The 21,214-nt window shown below is 40.5% G+C and overlaps 1 protein-coding gene across 1 annotated transcript in view; it reads left to right on the forward strand.

The window, feature by feature from the left end:
• Fyb1 (FYN binding protein 1) overlaps positions 1-21,214 on the forward strand; it is a 96,326-nt gene that overhangs the window by 34,532 nt on the left and 40,580 nt on the right. Inside the window, exon 3 of the mRNA XM_035440592.1 lies at positions 17,880-18,069. Within this exon, the coding sequence (XP_035296483.1) occupies positions 17,880-18,069 (190 nt within the window). The remainder of the gene's footprint in view (positions 1-17,879; positions 18,070-21,214) is intronic.

Genomic DNA, 21,214 nt, shown 5'->3' on the forward strand with positions numbered 1-21,214 from the left:
AATTACATTTTAATTGAATCAAAAGAAAACTTACTACAACATTTTGTTCAACATGAGAACAAGTCAGGCACGGTTGCCCACTTTAATCCCAGAACTTAGGAGACAAAGGCTGGTAGATTTCAGTGATGCAGAGGCCATCCTAGTCCCCAGGGTGAATTTCTGCCCAGCCAGGGCTATAGTGTTACACCCAGTCTCAAAAATGAAATGTAATAAATGAAATAAAAAATTTAAAGAAAAAAGATTTTAATTCAGCCAATGGTATATTTCCAAGGTGACATTCTTTTAACGCTTTAAAAATGAACTTCTTTACATGAAATGCAATGGTGACACTTCCGGCTTATCTTCATGTTGGTGTGGGAGAAACCAACATGAGTTTAAGCATCACTCATGGTTTTCTACTGTATCTGGATAGTCTACAACTAATTTTGGTCTTCTGTCCCATCCATACTATACCACAGGCTATCCAGATTCTCTCCATTTTGCAACAAAGATGCTAAGGCTCAAACTTAGCTAACAGAAATGCATGACTTTTAGAATGAGACTAAAGTGCAGGCCTTTTTGTGGAGTCTAGGTTTATATTATGATACCTGCTCTTTTAAAAACCTTATCCCCCAAGTTATTAAAACACTGTAATCCCAGCACTCGGGAGGCAGAGGCAGGCAGATCTCTGTGAGTTCAAGGCCAGCCTGGTCTCCAGAGCGAGTGCCAGGATAGGCTCCAAAGCTACACAAAGAAACCCTGTCTCGGAAAAAAAAAAAAAAAAAAAAAAAAACACTGTAAGATGTGTGATACACACCCATTAGTTCTTCTCTCAGAATTAAGATTTTTGTAGGAGGAGGTAAAGAGTACCTGAGCAATTCGGAGCACTTGTTATTGCAGAGGGCCCAGGTTCAAGTCTCAGCACCAATCTGTTGGCTCACAGCCATCCATGACTGCAACTCCAGAGGATTCATTGGCTTCTTCTGACCTCCACAGGCAGCAGGCATTCCTGTGGCACATATCCATACGTGCAGGCAAAACAACCACACACACACAAAAAGTTAATTAAAAGTTTTAAAAGATTTTTATAAGAATACAGGTGCAAATAAGTATTCTGTAAGAAACATACATTTGGAAAATTGCAGGATAAGCTGAGGTAAATTTTTTTATTATTATAAAGTCTTTCAGACACAACTGAGGGGTCCTGTGTGGTGGCACATACCTGTAATACTTGGGAGCCTGAAGCAGGGGGATCTTAAGAGGTTAGTGTCAGACTGCGCTATGCAGCAAGTCTAGGAGAGCCTGGAGAGTGGAGACTTCTGAGACCTGATTTCAGACAAACAAAACTATGACTGTACTGTGAATATCTAAGTGAGAGTGCTGTCTGCAACAATTTCCAAATCACAACTGCCCATAGAACTTTTTGTCGTTCTCTCTAAAACTACCTCAGTAGGACCAGTGTCCCTCAGAACTAAACTTAGGGCTAATGACACATGAAAAATATGCAGATTAATGGATTTCGCTTATAGTTGAAGTTCACCAGAGACAAATGGTTTGTCCTTTGACTGTTCTCAGCAGAAACATAAAAAGGAACTTGAAGTCATTGTTCTTAATCTTAAATTTGCTCATGATGGGGAAGCTGAGAACAACCTTGCAAACATATGTCACTGGGTGAAGTAGGAAGTGGCCATTGCTGCAGCCTGGGTCAGCGTTGAGAGTGAGAGCTGCAAGGCACCTAATGGTAAGGCGTGTGCACACACTCTTACAACCTCAAGTCACCAGGCTCACAATGCACAGCTTTCCAGATTTGACGTTCCAAATCAAGTCTATCAAACATCACGTTTCCAATTCAAATTGTGAAGTACAGCAGTTGCAAGGTCAGTTAATTCATTGAGAGGAAAAATAAAGTCCTTTCTTTCCAAATAATGCCCTGGTTCTATCGAAACGAGCAGTGTGAGAGTGGTCAGACAAAATATAATCAGCTTGCAGCTATCAAACTGGATAATGCAATTGGGTTTAATATCAAGAGAGATTCCATTCTGGGCCCAATCATATCCATTTCAGGAGATGCTGGACCAAGTAACTTCTTTAACCACCTTCTCATTTTCAAAGGGAGAAAATTAATTAGACCACTGCCCAGGAGTCTCTCTGAACTTAAACTCAGGTACACTGAAAAGATGGTAGTTCACAGACCTCTGAGGTTTGTTATCTCCCCTAAGAAAATAGAAGCCTCCCTAGATGGGTGGGAGCACCATAGTAAAAAGGTAGCAATGAAAGCAATTAATTTAGGAGGCTAGCCACAGCACTCACGAAACTAGGCAGATGTCTAGCTTCTAGCCTGTGTGATGTTACTAAATTCAAGATGGCTTGAAATACTAAGTGTGAGCTGAGACTGCCTGGAAATAATGAGAGCCATCGCTATATTCCTCCATTATCAGAGCCAAAGGTCCAGAGGTAGAGTCCCTCTTGCAGGTCAGAATTGCCATGTACAGATGTTCGGATGCCATCCTCCACAGGTGTATAATGCCTGACTGAGATCCTAACTACTGACTCTGGAAATTTGGAGGGCCCCTTGCCTATCACATTCTATGCTTGCCTCCTGAGGTAAAACCTGTTCATGGTTTCACCCATGTGCTATTGCCTTCAGCAGCCTAAACCACCTTGGTTAAAATGGGCTTGAGAAGCCAAACCAAAAGACTAGAACGGGAGACATCTTGAATTAGAAAATCAGGAAATCGTATTGCTATTTTTATTTTTACTTTTAACTTTAACGACAAGCCTCATTTCTGAAAAATGTTATAATCTTTGTTTCCTTCCCCACAATTTGGGACCGTTTTGAGAGGTGAACAATGGTTAGTACTTTAACGACTTCTAACGTAAGGCCCCTCGTGATAATCGGCAGCACAGACCTGGGCATCATCACAGCCTCAGGTGGCAGGAAAAGAAGTGTAGCACTCTACATTGATGGCCTCTGGCAGGGGTAGGGGTGGGGAAGGACTCACACAGCAGTTGTTGTAATTCAAAAAATAGTGACGAGAGAGAGGGGGGGGATAATAAATCTTAAAATACAGGCTGAACAATCAATGTAGTAAATTTCCATTCTGTTCTCTCTCCCTTACTTGTAATCTCTTTCCTTCCCCCTCCCACAAACTGGAGGTGTGACTAACAACAATTCTTTCCCCTGGGAAATTAATGGTCAACCTTGCTTACCTCTGGAGTCATCCAGCATGCATTGGTTCATATCAAAATATGAGCAAGCAACACAGATGAGTGTAACTATCATGGAATCGGTATTCATCTCCTTCCCTACCTCCCTCTCCCCCCCCACACACACAAACACACACACACACACACACACACAGAGAGAGAGAGAGAGAGAGAGAGAGAGAGAGAGAGAGAGAGAGAGAGGAGCTGGTCACATACAAAAAATCACGCTTTTGCAGTGCAGACACTTCATGGAGCTACTCCTCTTCAGTAAACTTTGGCATTTTTATACTGAATTTTGAGTAAAACACCATGGACTATAGAACCGCTGCTCAGACCTCAGTGTGTGTGTGTGTGTGTGTGTGTGTGTGTGTGTGTGTGTGTGTGTGTGTATCTGCCCCCATGAGAACCTGTAGAGTAAAGCTGCTGCCTCAAACACTGAGTGTCTAATTAGTGGGTCTACAAAGGCCTGAGCTTTGGCCTTTCTATAAGTTCTCAGTTGATGCTGATGCTGCCAGTAGTGGGCCCAGAATTTGATAACTGTTATCCTTAGTATAGTAAAATGAAATAGGAAATATCATTCCCAGTTTAGTTATTTTGAAATACTACTTAAAATATATCTTTATACCTTAATGTATACTTCTATCATATTAGTGATGCTACTGTTACCTGACTGGGACATCTCTACTTCACAAAAGGAGACAAATAGTCCATGTGTCTCCCAGTGAGATTCACAGGTCTCTTGCACTAGAACTCTCTGACATTCTAAGCAAGACCTCCGAGATGTATCCAAGAGCATCCAAAACCACAGTCCCTCTGCCTGACTGTTAAACCAACTATTAAATGTGCTTCTTATTCATGCCAGGTTAGGAAAACTACTGCCTTAGATTTAGATCCTGCCAAATACAGTTTACTATAGTAAAACTGTGTTGTTCAAAGTAAGAGTGGATATCTCCGGCAGAATTTGGCTCTCCTCTATCTTTCTGTAAGAGAACCATTTACTTATCCATGTATTCATTCAACATTTAGTGAGTCCCTACTATGTGTTTCCACCTGGAAATACAACAATGGAAACATATACATGGTTTTTTACTCTCATAACAACTTCTAGTTAGAGGAATGGAACTAAACAAATAAATAAATTAAGAGAGTGCTGTAAGCATACCAGACAGAATGACACAATCTAGTGACTGAAGATACAAAGATACTTTTGATGTAGCAAAAGAAAAAGGTCTTTGGGTGGGTGGAACCAAGGAGAAATGGCTAATGATGAGTCTGGAACAATAAGCACCAACAAAATGCTATGGATCCAAGATCATAGTTTGAAGTTTGTAATTGAAGCAATTGACATTGAAGCCATTATGACAGGGAGTACTATGGTTTGGTCTGCAGTTCAGAGCTCATTTTTTGCTATGTTGATCATAAATTGTAGGTGAGTAAAAACAAGGAAAAAAGATTACCTAGGGTTGTGGAGACAGTTAGTTGGAAGACTGGCATGCAAGCATAAGCACCTGAGTTGAGACTCACATATGTGTTTATAGTTCCAGGGCCAGAGGACAGACAAAGGCAGTTACCAGGAACTCAGTGACCAGACAGTCTCACAGCACCTGTGAGTTCTGGGGTCAGTGAGAGACCCTGCCTCAGAAAATCCGGTAGAGATTGATTGAGTAAGACACCCAGTGCTAACCTCTGGTCTCCATTTACACAGGCATGCACATGCCCACACACCCACATGCATATCACATGGTTACATATGTACACACAGAGACACTAAAAATAAACATAAATAAATAAATAAATAAAAGACCAGCTAATGGCTGCTGTAGTAGTCTAGATGAGCAACGTTAAAGCTTGAGCCAGAGGAGTCGAGGGGGAAGAAGCAGCAAATAATTTTCTCATTTATTGGATGTAGAGAAAAGGGTAGTGAGCATGCTCATAACCCTAGCGCTCAGTAAGTTGAGGAAGGAAGATTGTGAGTTCAACGCCAGCCCAAGCTATACAGTAAGATGTTGTCTCTAAAACAAAATCAAAGAAAGAAGCTGAGGGACATGAGGGATAGAATATTAATATGAATTATTATCCAACACTTTTAATTGGATGCTAATTTTACCAATTTACAGTTATATTCAGGCTCCATATAGATGACCAACAGTAAATGTGACTGACTATTAATTTTTATAATGTAATAACAGGCTAATTTAAGACTCTTGATGTATAGATCAGCTTGGCTCAGAACTCTATCTCTCTGCCTCTGTATGTGCAGTTGATATATCTGACTGCGATGTGGGCAATTAGATTAGTTTATTTCTATGTGAGATCTTTGTATACCCACAGAAATCCTCAATTTCCAATTGTGTGTGTGTGTGTGTGTGTGTGTGTGTGTGTGTGTGTGTGTGTGTGTGTTGTATGTATGGAGGGATGCATGAGAGAGCAGGGAGTATATTTGATGTATGTGCAGAAGCCAGAGGGGGATGTTGGTTGGCCTTCTCCATTACTCCCTTCCCTATTCGCTTGAGGCAGAGTCTCTCACTGAATCTAGAGCTATACTAGTAGCCAGCAAGCTCCAGCAACCCTCCTATCTCCATCGCCCACAGTTCTGGGGTTACAGGTGCACACACCCATGCCAAGCTTTTTACATGGGTCCTGTGGATTCCAATTCACATCTTCCTGCTTGCACAAAAAGCCTTCTTACTAAGACACCTCTCCAACCCTGCTACATGAATCTGGTATCATTCTAATGAAAACCTAAGCATAAAATTAATGTATTATGTTGATATTATCATTAATTTGTACCTTTATTTGCACTGGGGTTGATGAAAACTAGAACTAGTGAAGGCTGAATACTCTCATGAACCTTAAAACATAGATTTAAGCTACCTGTCATGACAGATGTGTAATTCCAGCATTTTAGGAGATGGAAACAGGAGGACAGGGCAGTTTATTTCAATCTGAGAGCTTTGTATACTCTCAGAGACCCCCAATTTCCTACACAATTATTATGTGTTTGCTGTATGTATTTATGGAGGGGGCATGAGAGAGGATGGAGTGTATCTGATATATGTACAGAAGCTGAAGGCTAACCTGGACTAAATAGTGTAACTATCTTTAAAAAAACTCAAAATATGTCTAATAAATAAAAAATGAAATGCAGTTGGAGAACTGTTACAGTACAGAGTTACAGTACAATAGATAATGTCTGTGGATTTACTAGCCTAAACATGTTATCAATACACATCTAACTTGACTAGACTTTCATCACCAGGACTTCGATAAAGGAGGGAATTAAGGCTCATAGACAGTCTACTGTGAGCTGGTGATGGGCATTTCCATTGACTAATCTGATTGTCACACCGCTGTTTAAAGTAGGAGATTTTCTGTTTTTCTCATGCCAAGAAAGATTATGTGAATGACACTGGAAAAATAATTTTAAATATCCAAGGAGAGAGAGGGACCCATGCCTTCAGCAAGTCTCTTTTACAAACATTGAAGGAGGGCATTGTGACAGAACCTGAACTAAAATATGCAAAGTCCTTACTCTCGGCAATTCTACTTTAAAATATCTCTTTTTATTTTATTTAGAAAGAAGATTATTTTACATGTTAATTCCAGGACCCTCTCTGTCCCCTCCTCCCCTACATCCCCTCCAACTAACACCCTACCTATCCCATACCCTATCTGCTCCCCAGGGAGGGTGAGGCCTTCCGGGGGGGGGGGTCTTCAAAGTCTGACATATCCTTTGGGATAGGGCCTAGGCCAACCCCCTTGTGTCTAGGCTCAGGGAGTATCCTTCCATGTGGGATGGGCTCCCAGAGTCCATTCCTATGCTAGAATAAGTACAGACCCACTACAAGGGGGCCCATAGATTTCCAAGGTCTGGATCAGTAGAGAAATCAGGCATGAGGGAATTGTCTGGAGAGCTACAAAGATGACACCAACTAACAATCTAAGCAACAGAGGAAAGGCTACCTTAAATGCCCTCCCCTGATAATGAGATTGATGACTGATTCATATGCCATCGTATAGCCTTCATCCAGCAGCTGGTGGAAGTAGAAGCAGACACCCACAGCTAAACCTTGAACTGAACCGAAATCCAGTTGCAGAGGAGGAGGACTCATAAAATATCTCTTCTAAAAGGTGCTTCCAAGCTTGTACAGGGGAGCATGTAGGTAGATGGTCCCTGCAGCCTTGTTAGTAGTCAGTGGGGAAAGGCTAACCAAACTGTGGGGTGTCTGAATCACAGACTATTCCAGCACCATTACCAAGACAGAGAGAACCCCAGTATTTACATCAGCATGTTCAGTACACCACGCTGTTAGGTTTTGTTATCAGATATGTGTCTCTGTACATACAGAGGTTAGCAAGTGCATAGAAAAGCCCTGCTAAGCATTGCTTAGCCCTACAAAAGCACAGGGAACTATAAGAGATCATGAGAAATTCTACCTCATCTTACAAAGCTTTATCTAGAAATGAGTCAGAGCTTACTTGTTTGTTTGTTATTAAAGATGAGGGAAGAGACCTACCCAATGCGGAGCCTCAGGTCACCTGATTTCTCAGCACTGCTCCCCTCCCCTGCACTGCACTGCACTGCTCCCCTTTGGCACTGCACTGCTCCCCTGCACTGCACTGCTCCCCTGCACTGCACTGCTCCCCTTCTGCACTGCACTGCTCCCCTTCTGCACTGCACTGCTCCCCTTCTGCACTGCACTGCTTCCCTGCACTGCACTGCTCCCCTCTGCACTGCACTGCTCCCCTTCTGCACTGCACTGCTCCCCCTGCACTGCACTGCTTCCCTGCACTGCTCCCCCTGCACTGCACTGCTCCCCTCTCTGCACTGCACTGCTCCCCCTCTGCACTGCACTGCTCCCCCTGCACTGCACTGCTCCCCCTCTGTACTGCACTGCTCCTCCTCTGCACTGCACTGCTCCCCCTCTGCACTGCACTGCTCCCCTGCACTGCACTGCTCCCCCTCTGCACTGCACTGCTCCCCCTCAGCACTGCACTGCTCCCCTTCTGCACTGCACTGCTTCCCTGCACTGCACTGCTTCCCTGCACTGCTCCCCCTGCACTGCACTGCTCCCCCTCTGCACTGCACTGCTCCCCTTCTGCACTGCACTGCTCCCCCTGCACTGCACTGCTTCCCTGCACTGCTCCCCCTGCACTGCACTGCTCCCCTCTCTGCACTGCACTGCTCCCCCTCTGCACTGCACTGCTCCCCCTGCACTGCACTGCTCCCCCCTGCACTGCACTGCTCCCCCTCTGCACTGCACTGCTCCCCCTCTGCACTGCACTGCTCTTTGGTATTTTCAATTCCTCTCTTCTGTGTCTACCTTGTCATTCTCTTCTCTAGATCTTGACTTATAAGTTGTCCTTTTATGATATCTTTTGACTTGGGGCCCCTTCTTTCTACAGAGATAAACTTTCAAAAAGAGCAATGACAACAGCAGTCATTTTCACAGCAGAAGCAACAAACACTTTTCAACTGAGTCCTTTCTTCTTGTCTAGTCTGCCCCTGTGATCAATTCTTAGCTATACCAGTTGTCCATTTATCTATCTTTGGAATTGCACCCAAAATACTCACTTTTTCCAGGCCTAGAGGGAGGCACTAGATGATCCTTCTGGTCCTTTTGCCAATGCCTATAGCTCTTTACTGGTCTAGTGATCTACATTAGCCCAGTTAAAATCCCATTGTTGTAGTGGGAACAAACAGCCTTCCTGGATAAACTACTAGTCAGGCAAATTTCCTTAATAAAAATTTTCTTTGTGGCATTTCCTCTTTCCTTACTTAAAAAAAAAAAAGTATCACTCAGGAGGCAGAGGTAGGTGGCCTCTGAGTGTAGATCAGTTTGGTCTGTAGATTGAGTTCCAGAATAGCTGGGCCTACATAGAAAATCCCTGGCTCGGAAAAAAAAAAAAAATAGTGGTTACCAGCAGCTCTGGGTGGGGCACACGGTGAAAGGGCCTACAGGTACACGGTGTCTCACCAGGCAAGAGAGTGAGTTCTTGTCTTCTGTTACATGAAAGGGGGCTGTTTACCATGGGTGATATATCAAAATAACCAAAGGAGATTATTTAGAGCCTCCTTCTTACAAAGAAATGATGAATTTGTGAGATCAGAGATGACCTAAATATCTTAAGTTGCTCATTAATATGTGTGCAAAAACATCACATGTATAGTCGATATCTGTCTACTAAATAGATATCTGACTCTATTTTAAGAGGTGTCTGTCACAAACTGATACAGGCTGATTATCACTAACCTTAAAATTCAAAGTCCTAAATGACCCAGCATGGCACCAAAGTACAAGTCCTGCACCTCGTCTCCTTTTTAACATAAATATGTTTGGTGTTTATTGGAGGGCATATGCATGCAGAGGTCAGAGGACAATTTTAATGTGTAGGTCCCAAATATCAAACTCAGGTTGCCAGACCCGGCAACAAGTTCTTTTACCTAATGAGCCATCTTGTTAACTTCCCACCTCTTCAGGTAAACTGAAAATTCTTTATACAACTTCCTTCATGCTCTGTGAATAAAGTATACATAATATATTATCTTCATGTTCCTTTGCATTTAGGTCATCCCCAGTATATCGCATTATGTACACAAAAATATTCCTAAGTATGAAACAGATCCACCCTAAGCATTTATTTTCAATAAAGAAAACTCTACTTAACTCTAGTGTTTTATTTAGCTTACTAGTTGCAAACCCTCAAAAAGTGGAAGATATCATGGGAAGACCTTGGCTTACTGTTTATGTATTTGTCCCAGTAGTGGCCTCGCAGACATATAACCAGACATATGTCTTGTGAGCTCCACAGGCACACACTGTCAGTCTATTGGTCAAAAGCATGCTCTGGTCCAAAGTGCCCCAGACAGTCTAGATGTCTATTTCTGCCTCAGTTTGCACCACCCTCTAGAATGTTGCCACTGCAGCATAGGATTTATTCCTTCTCTACATGTAGATGCTGTATTTGCAGGTTAGAGCAGTATTCTTCATCAAGTGTTTCTCAGAGGAGTTCTAAGGTTTTATCATTCCCTCAAAAAGTAAAATTTACCAGGCGTTGGTGGTGCACGCCTTTAATCCCAGCACTTGGGAAGCAGAGGCAGGTGGATCTCTGTGAGTTTGAGGCCAGCCTGGTCTCCAGAGTGAGTGCCAGGATAGGCTCCAAAACTACACAGAGAAACCCTGTATCGAAAAACCAAAAAAAAAAAAAAAGAAAAAAAAAAAAAAGAAAAGAAAAGTAAGTAAAATTGTTCATCAGATTTCTAAACCTGAGTTCTAGTGCTTTTTTTTATTGTATGCTAACCATTTATGTACTTTAGGAAATATAGGTATATTACTATGCCAGTCATAACTTTTAAAGGAAGAAAAACACTTATTAAATATGGATGGTTAATAGGAAATGAAGATATGTACATTTTGTTGAGGCTAAAGAACATATAGAGCATAGTTAAAGAGAAATCTGAGAGTCTTTGAAGAAGTGAAATAAAAATTGAATCCTTTGAGGAGGAAGGAAAAGTGGATTTTTCAGGAAGATAAAAATGAGCTGTTCTTAATGTTCGTGCTCAAAGCCTTGATAATACTTAAGTGATGGGTTTTACACATAAAATTACAGTTTCAATGTATTGAATTTTCTGTTCAAATCTCCCACAATATTCCGCCTTGATGAGAAAATGAATTTTCAAATTGAATATCATATAGGGAGCAACAATGAACACAGCCCATTTTTCCTCTCATCTAAATAGGCTGAGAGCTTAAGCAGCTCTATTGTAATGTAAATGAGTATTATTACGAATTTAAATGGATATTTTGAAAGGCAGTTATTGCCTGTCAATAAAGTTTATAATTATCCCACATGCTTTAACAGCTCTCTTGAGATACTGAAAGGCATCTACAGAGTCAATGCAATCCCCATCAAAATCCCAACACAGTTCTTCACAGACCTTGAAAGAACAATACTCAACTTTATATGGAAAAACAAAAGACCCAGGATAGCCACAACAACTCTGTACAATAAAGGAGTTCTAGTGCTTTTTATCCTATACATGTTATAAGTACTCAGTGTGTGTGTGTTGTATGTAAAGTATGTGCACATGTGTATGTAGGTGCACATGTTTCTGTACACAGGAAGAGGCCAGATAAAGACAGCAGGTATCCTGCTCTCTTCCTCTCTGCTCTATTCCTTTGAAATGATGTCTCTCATTGAACCTGGTTAGGGATGAACTGACATCCAGCAATTCTCATCATCCTCTCTGTTCCTACAGGTGCACACAGACACACCCAATTTTTATGTGGTTACTGGGGATTTGAATGCAGGTCTTCATGCTTGCACAACAAACACCAAAACACACTGAGTTATTTCCCTAGCCCTAAAATAACTTTTACCATTAGTAGAAAATACACTGAGTTACTGTCTTCTACCCAAATATGTTCTTAGAGCAGAAAAACAACGCTTTGTAGTCTACAAGTATCTAACAAAGAGTTCATCTTATATGTGGATTTTCTCTCTTTTTAAAGTACTTAAATACATTAGCTAATTAATATTTAACATCATTTTAAAGGGAAAGATGTAAAAATCAGCAATCTCATTAAATCCTGGAAAAATTTGAAATTCATGTTATTTTATGCATTGAAAATAAATTGCTAGCAAAAAATTTTTTCCTTTATATAATTAAACAGCCAACAAGGGGCTGGAGAGATGGCTCAGTGGTTAAGAGCACTGGCTGCTCTTCCAGAGGACATGGGTTCAATTCCCAGCACCCACATAGCAGCTCACAACTGTCTGTAACTCCAAGATCTGACACCCTCACACAGATATCCATGCGGCAAAACACCAATGCACATAAAATAAAAATAAGTAAATTTAAAAATAGCCAAGAAAGTTATTATTGGGAGCTGGCCGTTGGTGGCACACACCTTTAATCCCAGCACTCGGGAGGCAGAGGCAGGTGGATCTCTGTGAGTTCGAGGCCAGCCTGGTCTACAGAGTGAGTTCTAGGACAGGTTCCAAAACAATACAGAGAAACCTTGTCTCAAAAAAAAAAAAAAACAAAAAAAGGGGGTGGGGGGAGAATTTTTTAAGAATTAAGTGGGGGTGCTGTCAAGATGGATCATCAGGAAAATGCACTTGCCCTCAGTCCTACATGGTGGGAGAGAGATCTAACTCCTGTAAACTGTTTTCCAACTTCCTCGTGTATGGAATGGCATGTTCATACACACAAATAAATAAAATTTGAGTATTAAAAATAAATTCAGAACAATAATTGGACACTCTGGTTGTTAAAGTCACAGATACGGTGAGGAGTTGAAAATGTGACTGCAAAGTGGCCTCTTTTCAGAATCATTTTGATCTCTCCCTCTTCACCTCCATCCTAAATTGGCCGTGACTACCTATCTGACACTGGTGTTTCAGTATTACTTTTCTTTCCATTTTGATGGGCCGTTCTAAGCTGGCTAACACTGTCTTGGCACTTTGCTTTCAAATCAAAAGCTTTCTTACTAATATAGTTCCCATGTTCCGAGTTTGCAGAATTTCCCATCCACTACAGTTTACAAATTCTTTGAAGATAAGAACAGAAGACACTAAATTAAGGCAAGCAAAAATGCTGTAAAACCAGACTCCCTAACTCTAAGGCACAGAGGTTTCAAGACCTTACCCCTGATGGCTGCTGGGTGTGCTCTGAATGTTTTCAAAGTGCTTTTAGATACTTAGCAGGATCTACCTATGAGCCTATATTCTATATAATGTTTTGTATTTTTATCAAATAAAATCATAAAAGCGAATATGTTCTTTCGAACTGCTTATCTCAATAAGATGTTGTATTTCTTTGTAAATTAATATTTTAATGCTTATAAGAGATGTTCATCACACAAATGGAACATCTTACCATGTTCAAACTCCTTAGCCCCAAGTATAAAAATACAGATAAAATGTGTTATTTTATACTGTCAAATGTTTCTCAAGTGTTTGCCTCATAGACCACAATACAACCATGTTCCAGGGCAAGCCATAGGTAATATTACACACCTATGTGTTGGGCATGTGCTCATACTTCTTAAAATCTCATAGCACTCTGCAAGTTGGGAATGCAAAACCAAATGAAAATTCAGAGAAGTAAAATAAATTGTCCTGTGTCTTAAGGCTGCTACTAGTAAAGAAGTATCTATTCTGGACAAGGCCAAGTCTCCTAACTCCAGTATAGATATTCTTTCTATGAACCACTCAGGTGCTTATGAAAATTTCCTCTGGTGTGCTTTAAAAGGCAAGACTGTGAATGTGGTATCTGTTAGTTTCAGTACACACGAGGGTGGATTTACAGAGAATTAAACTTTAAGTTCTTAGTCACTTCTAAAATTTTCTATCATTAGAACCAGGAGCATAATTAATTTGGGGAGAAAGATTCTGTTTTTCTATTTATACATTTTAATCTTTTCACATAAGATATCCTGCATTACTATCGTCTGAGATCACCATAAAGGACAGGGCCAGATAACATTGAATCACCTTAGACTCATGGAAGGCCTTTCCCATTCTTTTCCTTTTGACAAAATGGCCCCGGTGTCCCATCCTGCCAGGTATGCTATAGCAGAGCAGGTGGCCTGTACAAGGACTCAACTTTTGAAACTAAAAGGATTAAAAAAAAAAGTTGGGATGAGAGTAGCTAACTTCTTAGATTCTTGAAAGCTATTTCCATGTTGTAGAATGTTCTTTAGTTGCATTCTGTTTTTCCTAACACAGACACAGACATCTCTCTTCTACTTTTGCCATCAATCAGTTGCTAAAGCCCCTGTCTGATTTATCATCAAAATGTCCATCATTTCCCCTTGAGGCATCCAGCCCAGTCCCTTCCCATTTGCTCCTTCATCTGAGCCAGACAGATGAGAGTTGGGGGGATGGACCACAAGGGACCTTACTAACACATTTGTTAATGCTCTAGGATGCCAGCCCACATTCAATTTTTTTCCTGTGAAAAGAGGGAGAGCATAGAAGAAAAGGCAGAAACACAAGAAAATGACTGTGGTCCGTCTCTAGTTCATTGCTTACCAACTCTGAACTTGAATAGTTTTCAACACTAAATGGAAACTAAATGATAACATACATCCCAATGCTGTTATGAGACATTAGTAAAACTATGCAAGTGCAATGCCTAATAGGGTCCCTGACTAAAATTGAGGAATGAATTCTTACTCTGATATTTCCTGCCAATGTATGTTTTCTATATATCTCTCTTTATTTCACTGTAATCAATGTCTGTACTCTTCCTAACGCAAGAAGACATTTTTTGAGAAGCTCAAATATTAGTTATGTTTTATATAGCCTATAAAATTGAGATAGCAGAGTCAACCATATATATTGAAGCTAGCCTACTTGTTTCTTTGCCCCCCAGAAACCAAAGATGTTTTGTGTTAGAATCATTTTTCATAGATGTAAATGAATTTTTGCAGTATTTGAACATGGCCATAGATTTTGCAAAGCAAAATAGTTTACCACTCCTTCCTAGTGTACAGGAAGACATTAACATATGATGAGGAGTAGGAAGAGATAACAGTTATTTTAGTGCCTCATTAAATCTTACTGTTGAGTTTTTGCAATTTTCCAATGGTCATCTTTATTTCAAACCCAGTCTGTTCCTCTCTGTCTCTGAGTCTGCCCTCCTCTGACCTTGATGCACTCTGGGACTGTCTGCTGGCTCACAAGGTCATGAGCAATTGAGATTCACCCTGTTCTGCTCCAAGTTCAATGGAAAAGCAAGCACATCCTTCCAAAATGACTCTGGATGTTATAACCAATGGACGGCAGGCGAGTCAGGGCAAGAAGAACAGGAGGTGTCCACCATATATGCTTCTTCAGAAAGGCCTACTAGCCTGAGTACAGGCAGATTTCTGAGTTTCTGAGTACGCCCTCTCTCAGTGATTCCTAGTCAAGAGACTTGACATTGCTCAGCCCTGTCTGTAACTTCCAATTCCAGGCCTTAGTTCACTCACATATGGAAATGGGTCCTGCTTGCCAAAACCTTTTCTGTGAAATATAAGTCACAGATGGTTAATAAACATTTTATATGTAGGCAATGGCAACAGGAATGACTTAGGCAACAGGAAAAGAGTTAAAGCAAGCAGGGAAGGTGCAAAAGCAATTGTGCATACTCCCCCTTAGCCAGCTGCCTATTCACAGCAGCTTATTCTCTTTGGCTACAAATCACTTATTTATTAAAATAGCAAAACCTTGTTTCATCTGCCTAATAATCTAATATTTATGTTCTGGTGCAAGAGGCATTTCAAATTAACAAGTATAGTCATGGGCCATATTTTCAGTCAACACAAGGCTGCATGGACCAGAGTGGTCCTGTAAGATTATTAGTTAAGATAAAGTACCTCATTGGGTATTGAACAGTTTGAGTCAGTTCCTTACATACTTTCAAGCTGATAGATTGCTATATTATTGTCAAGGTGGGTTTTAGATATTTTTTTAAAATATGCACAGATAGGAGCAAGAGCTAAATTAGCAAAATTATATTCCATTTGTCCATGTGAGAACAAGCAAATGCTATGTAAAATACAGACAAAGAACTGAATAGATTAAGCATGTAAAAAAAAAAACATAGCTATAAATATGGAAAAGTTACACAAGTCTTTAAACTGTTGTAAAATTAACACATTTTCCAGGATGGCATTCTCTTTGCCTCTTAAAAAAGTCACCGCAAAGCAAGGAAGATAAGAGACACAAACTCCATATTGAATGAAACTAGGTGGCACAAACAACTTAAAGCATAAAATATCAAGCCAGAAAGTAAACGGAGACTTAGGCAACAGGAAAAGAGTTAAAGCAAGCAGGGAAGGTGCAAAAGCAATTGTGCATACTCCCCCTTAGCCAGTAGGACATTTTAGGCAGTAGCTGAGACATGCTTAACCACAAGTTCTCATGAAAAACTACTAACAGCAGGGGAAGAGGGCTGGTGCCTGTGTGCTTATATGCATGTGGTAAATGTTGCCAGCAGAAAAGAAGAGCACATGACATCCAAATAACGAAATAAAGAATCTTTGCTTGCAATCCCCTATTGCCAGTTGTTATACCTGGTGGCCAATCTTATTGTAATCAATGAGTGAGTACAGCACCCACCTAATTGTTGATTGATATTTTCAGTTCATCAGTAAGCAAACATAAGGTAATAAAGTTACCTGGGAGAACTTCATTCATCTATTTGTGAATGAGGTGAATGCATGTTTTGATGGGTTAGAAAATAACTAGTAATACTTGACTTAGAAAATAACTATAAATATTTGACTAAGCACTAAAAATTCTTCCTTGGTGTTACTCTAGTCATAATATGATAACTAGAGAAGGCACGCTTAAGTCTAAATTGCATTGCAAGCATTTTCTCTGTCACTTTCTCAAAATAAAGATGAGAAAACAATGAGTGAAGCCTGGTACTTTGAATTCCTATGGGGGAAAAAAAGTGCTTATATGGTCCAATTCCATTAAATGTAGAGTTAGAGAGAATGCCAGTCACATCCAGGTACATAGTATTTCCCCCTTTCACTGTGCATATCACAATTTATGTAACAGTTTACATGGATTAAATGGATTTAAATATCATATTTTTCCTCAGAAATTGTTGTCTGATCTATCCCTGCTGGGTTTCTAGTATCTAGAACAGAACTTGGCATTTTTGTAGGCATTCTACAAATATTTATTAAATGCAAAATAAAACATTGAACTTACTCTGTGCCAGATACTATCCCAAGTGTTTTGTATATGTTGGGCCATAGCATCCACAGAACCCTATAATGTGGCATCACATTATATTTTATAAATGTAACCAGGAAGTAATTGATCCAAGCCAGGATTTAACCCCATGCACTTCAGTTCCATGCTTTTTAACACAGAATATTCTCTTAGAATATCAGAGACATATTGCTGGCAAAGAAAAATCTCAGGATGTGTGTGATGTTGCAGAATTTAAAAGCAACAGAGAACTGAGTGTGTTAGCACATCTTTAATCCTTGCACTTGGGCAAGAGACAAGTGGATTTCTGTGAGCCCCGAGCCAGCCTAGTCTATACAATGAGATCCTGTCTCAAAACTCAAAATAAAATAAAAGGCAACAGGGTCAGGTTAGAACAATTGAACAGAGAAAATACACTGGAACTGACAGATGTCCTACATTTGCACCAAAATGCTCAAAAAGAAACCATGCAATTTAGTAGGCATTGCTAGGTGGTGGGAATATGGGCAATTCGTATTTTAATGTTCTTAATATCATATTATTGTTTTAATAATGTGTATGATTTACTCGTGGGGATAATTTAATAGGCTTTCACGTTTAAAAAACATAGCTGAAACAAAACATAATTCATCAAAAGTTCGAAGAGCTTGTCAAAAACAAGTGTGTTTCCTGTGATAATAGATCTCTTTGGTCTAAAATACAGATCCAATGAAGAAAATAAAGTGTATTTGTAAACTCATGAAAGGTGGTATAAAGTTGATATAGGATTGTTCACGAAATCAAGAGTATTAAAACAAAGGTTTATAAAAAGCTCAGAAAAGGTAATATACATAAAATATTAGACATTTTAAAGCATTCACTCAGCAAGGGGTATACATTTCTACTGTTCTATTCAAGATTGTCCCTGCATGTTTGGAATGGTAAGTTCTTATATTTTGATGATTTGTCTTAATTTACCATCCTTTGCTTCTTAGGTACCAGCAAAAGCCAGACGCCTTACTCAACAACTTCCCTACCACCACCTCCAGCAACCCATCCAGGCAGCCTGCCACCACCTCCAATGTCCCATCCAGCCATCCAGCCACCACTACCAGCGTCTCACCCAACACAACCTCCAGTGCCAAGCCTACCCCCCAGAAACATTAAGCCTCCCCTTGATCTGAAGTAAGTAAAGGATCATCTTACAATTTCATCACCAATGTCTTGCCTTGGATTTCCAAATTATTCATGGCTGGGTGCTAAAAGATCTATGGAAAACTTCTGTGGAACATTAGTAGGCAGTTGGCACAAAACTGGTCAGTACAGTGATATTCCACCATAATAGTATAATTTGACTTTACCTTAGTCCCCCACACACCATAGAGTTGGTCTTTTGTCCATAATCCACTGGGTAAAGTTTGTTAATTACAAAATCATATTGAGAGCTTCCTTAAGTGCCTCACAATTCAATAAATTGAAAACTAATTTATTATGAGTACCATGACTACTTTTCACTTTGTAACACTTCCATAGGAGTTTAAAGTTAGTAACTAAGGATGTACGAGTAACTTGGTGTGTCTTACCTTCTATGTGGGCTGTGCTGTGAATGCATATTAACATTATACGCCTCCAGGCATTTGAGTCTGTAAATGTTTAATTGAAGACTCAACCACCTTGGGAGATTCTGCTATCAAATCAAAGTGTAAGACACCTGTTTACTATTATATTAAGGCTAAATAAAGTAACTAATATATATTCTCTTAAACACTTTATTCCCATATAAATTATTTTTCATATATATAAAATCATATTTCTTATTCATAATTCTTCTTACCCTTTGGTAAATTTAACCCTTTGAATTTAGATCTCAGAATTTCTTTTTCATGTATATATTTTTATTTTACATTTTACTTTTTGTTTTGTTTTGTTTTGTCTAAGATAAAACTTCACTGTACATCCCTTTCCTGGCCTAGAACTCACTAGATAGCCCAGGCTGGCTTTGATCTTAGGAAGGACCTGCTGCCTCTCCCTCACCAGTGTTGAGATTGCAGGCATGTGCCACTACAGCAGGCCACGATCCTAACACTTCTAAAGTTTGTTTAGACACAGCTTCAGCAAAGCCTCTGAGTGTGGCATAGTTTTAGTATGAAATCTTCACAAATTACTCAAATGTGGCTTCTGAATATTAATAAGGCTTGGAGGCTAGTCATGATTTTATTAAGGACATTAAGGGAAGGAAGGGCCTTTGACACTCTGTCTACTGCTTCAAGTGTCCTCCAGACCAGGCATATGTCTAATGACTTATTAAAATGGCTCACCGAGCTCAGCTTACAGGAGAGACTGGGATTCAGTAAGGTAAACAAAGGGAAGACACAACCAGCAGGTGGCGCTGTCTAAACACAAGCTTCCATACAGAGAGCATAACTATGAAACCCAGTGTGTGTCTCAGGCAGCCTCCAGAAGAAGCCGCCCAGAGATGGTAGAAACTATATGGGAGGAGGGGAGCTGTCTCATAGGTTCCTTGGGCCTGGCAGATGCCAAAAGACCAGAAGTCTAGAAAGAAAGCAAGCATTACTATCAGTCACATGATTGATAAGGTCTCAAACAGCAACTCAAACACTTTTACCAGCTAGGCCATTTTCACTGCAGTATACAATTGTAGAGAAAATGTATTTTTGTATATAAGCCACAGTCCAGCATTGGCAGCACATTCTTCTAAAATATGACACATCTGAGCCTGCTGTGTTAACTCTCTGAAAAACCTCATTCCCTAGAATCCATCCGGATAAGGCTCCTAAACAGGCTGTAGAAGGAAGAAGCGATTTCAAAAGCAGTGCTACAGCATTGGATACTGGTCAATACGCCAGCTTTGCAAGGAGTCACAAAGAAAGCAAAGGGCTCAGATTCCATCAGTTATTCACAAAGTTCGCTGATAGTAATAAAATTTGCTTTATTTAAAGAAACTCCTCTTAGTGACTCATCTATGATCTTCCAACTTCATTTTAAAAAAACATACACTTGGAAGAAAAGTAGAAAGAATAAAAGAGGCTTGGGTGTTTTACATTACCTGGAAAAATCTATGCTTGGAGTATCGGGAAGCTAGCTGCCATACGCAGGAAAAGGGGAAAGTGTGAAGGCTAAGGATATCTACAGCTAATCTGTCTCTTCAAAAGAGAAAGTGTCAACAGTTTGAAAGTTCCCATCAGTAAATTTCACAATGAGGAAATATCTAGATTAGAAAATTTCCCCCATGGAAAGGGAAGTTAGATAAATATATAGAGGAAATGAAATCAAAATGGACACTCTTGTTCAGGCTCAGGAGTTTATGGGCAATGTAGGGGCTGGATCTGGGGTAGAAAGATGCTGCTGTAAGATGCAGGCAAAAGATGCAGTGTTTCTCTGCTTCCTTACCCACACTTCAGAGTGTCTCCATGATGCTTCCCAAGCACCGCTCTGCTGGTCTGCAACTGTTTTCCCACTAATCAAAATCTACTCTCATGTCATGATCTCCTAGGCTTTTCAAATATCCACTTAGCAAGTCTTTGAGTCACTCCTCTGTGGCCTTTCAATTGGACTTCAGGGAGCATTGTGCACAAAACAACCATCCCTCCCTGCCTTTATATAAAAGCAAGGACTGGAGAGGGAGGAACAGCTCAACAGGTAAAAGATTCTATAGCGGCCAGCACATGTCAAATGCTGAGAGGGACAGCAGAGCAGAGTTAGGGAGACTGGGAGTGCATGTTTGGGGTGGGGTGGGTAATTACAAACAGCAGATTGTTACAACTTTAAACAGAGATGTGAGGTAGCAAAGATGAGAGGAAGCATGGGCATTAGGCATAAAGCTGTGGCAGGAGAGAGGGTGAATAGAGGCCTAAAGAGTCCAAAGGCTAAAGAAGGAGGTTAGCAGGGCTACACTAGAGGCAACAAGAGAAGGGACAAGGGGAAAAGAGACAGCTCATGAGGGCTCCATGCGCTGTGACAGTCTGTAGCTGGCACCCTGAGATGAGAACTCTTGCAGGTTTGAGCACAGGGCCACCAGGTGTTTTGTGTTTCATTAAAGTCACTTTCAGTAGATGGGCAAGAGTTAAGGGCAGCAGCAGAACTAATGAAATGTTACAGAAATACAGGAAAGCTATTGAGGCATTCTAACCAAGATGAGCTGCCCTCGGCTGAGGTGGCAACAAATGTCTGCACTATGGGTAAATGTTGAGGGGAGCGACAGCAGAATTTGGATTTAGTTATAAAACTCTGGCACACGCCTTTAATCCCAGCACTCGGGAGGCAGAGGTAGGTGGATCTCTGTGAGTTCGAGGCCAGCCTGGTCTACAGA

Source organism: Cricetulus griseus, chromosome 2 (genome assembly GCF_003668045.3).
Source record: "Cricetulus griseus strain 17A/GY chromosome 2, alternate assembly CriGri-PICRH-1.0, whole genome shotgun sequence".
Taxonomy (NCBI): domain Eukaryota; kingdom Metazoa; phylum Chordata; class Mammalia; order Rodentia; family Cricetidae; genus Cricetulus; species Cricetulus griseus.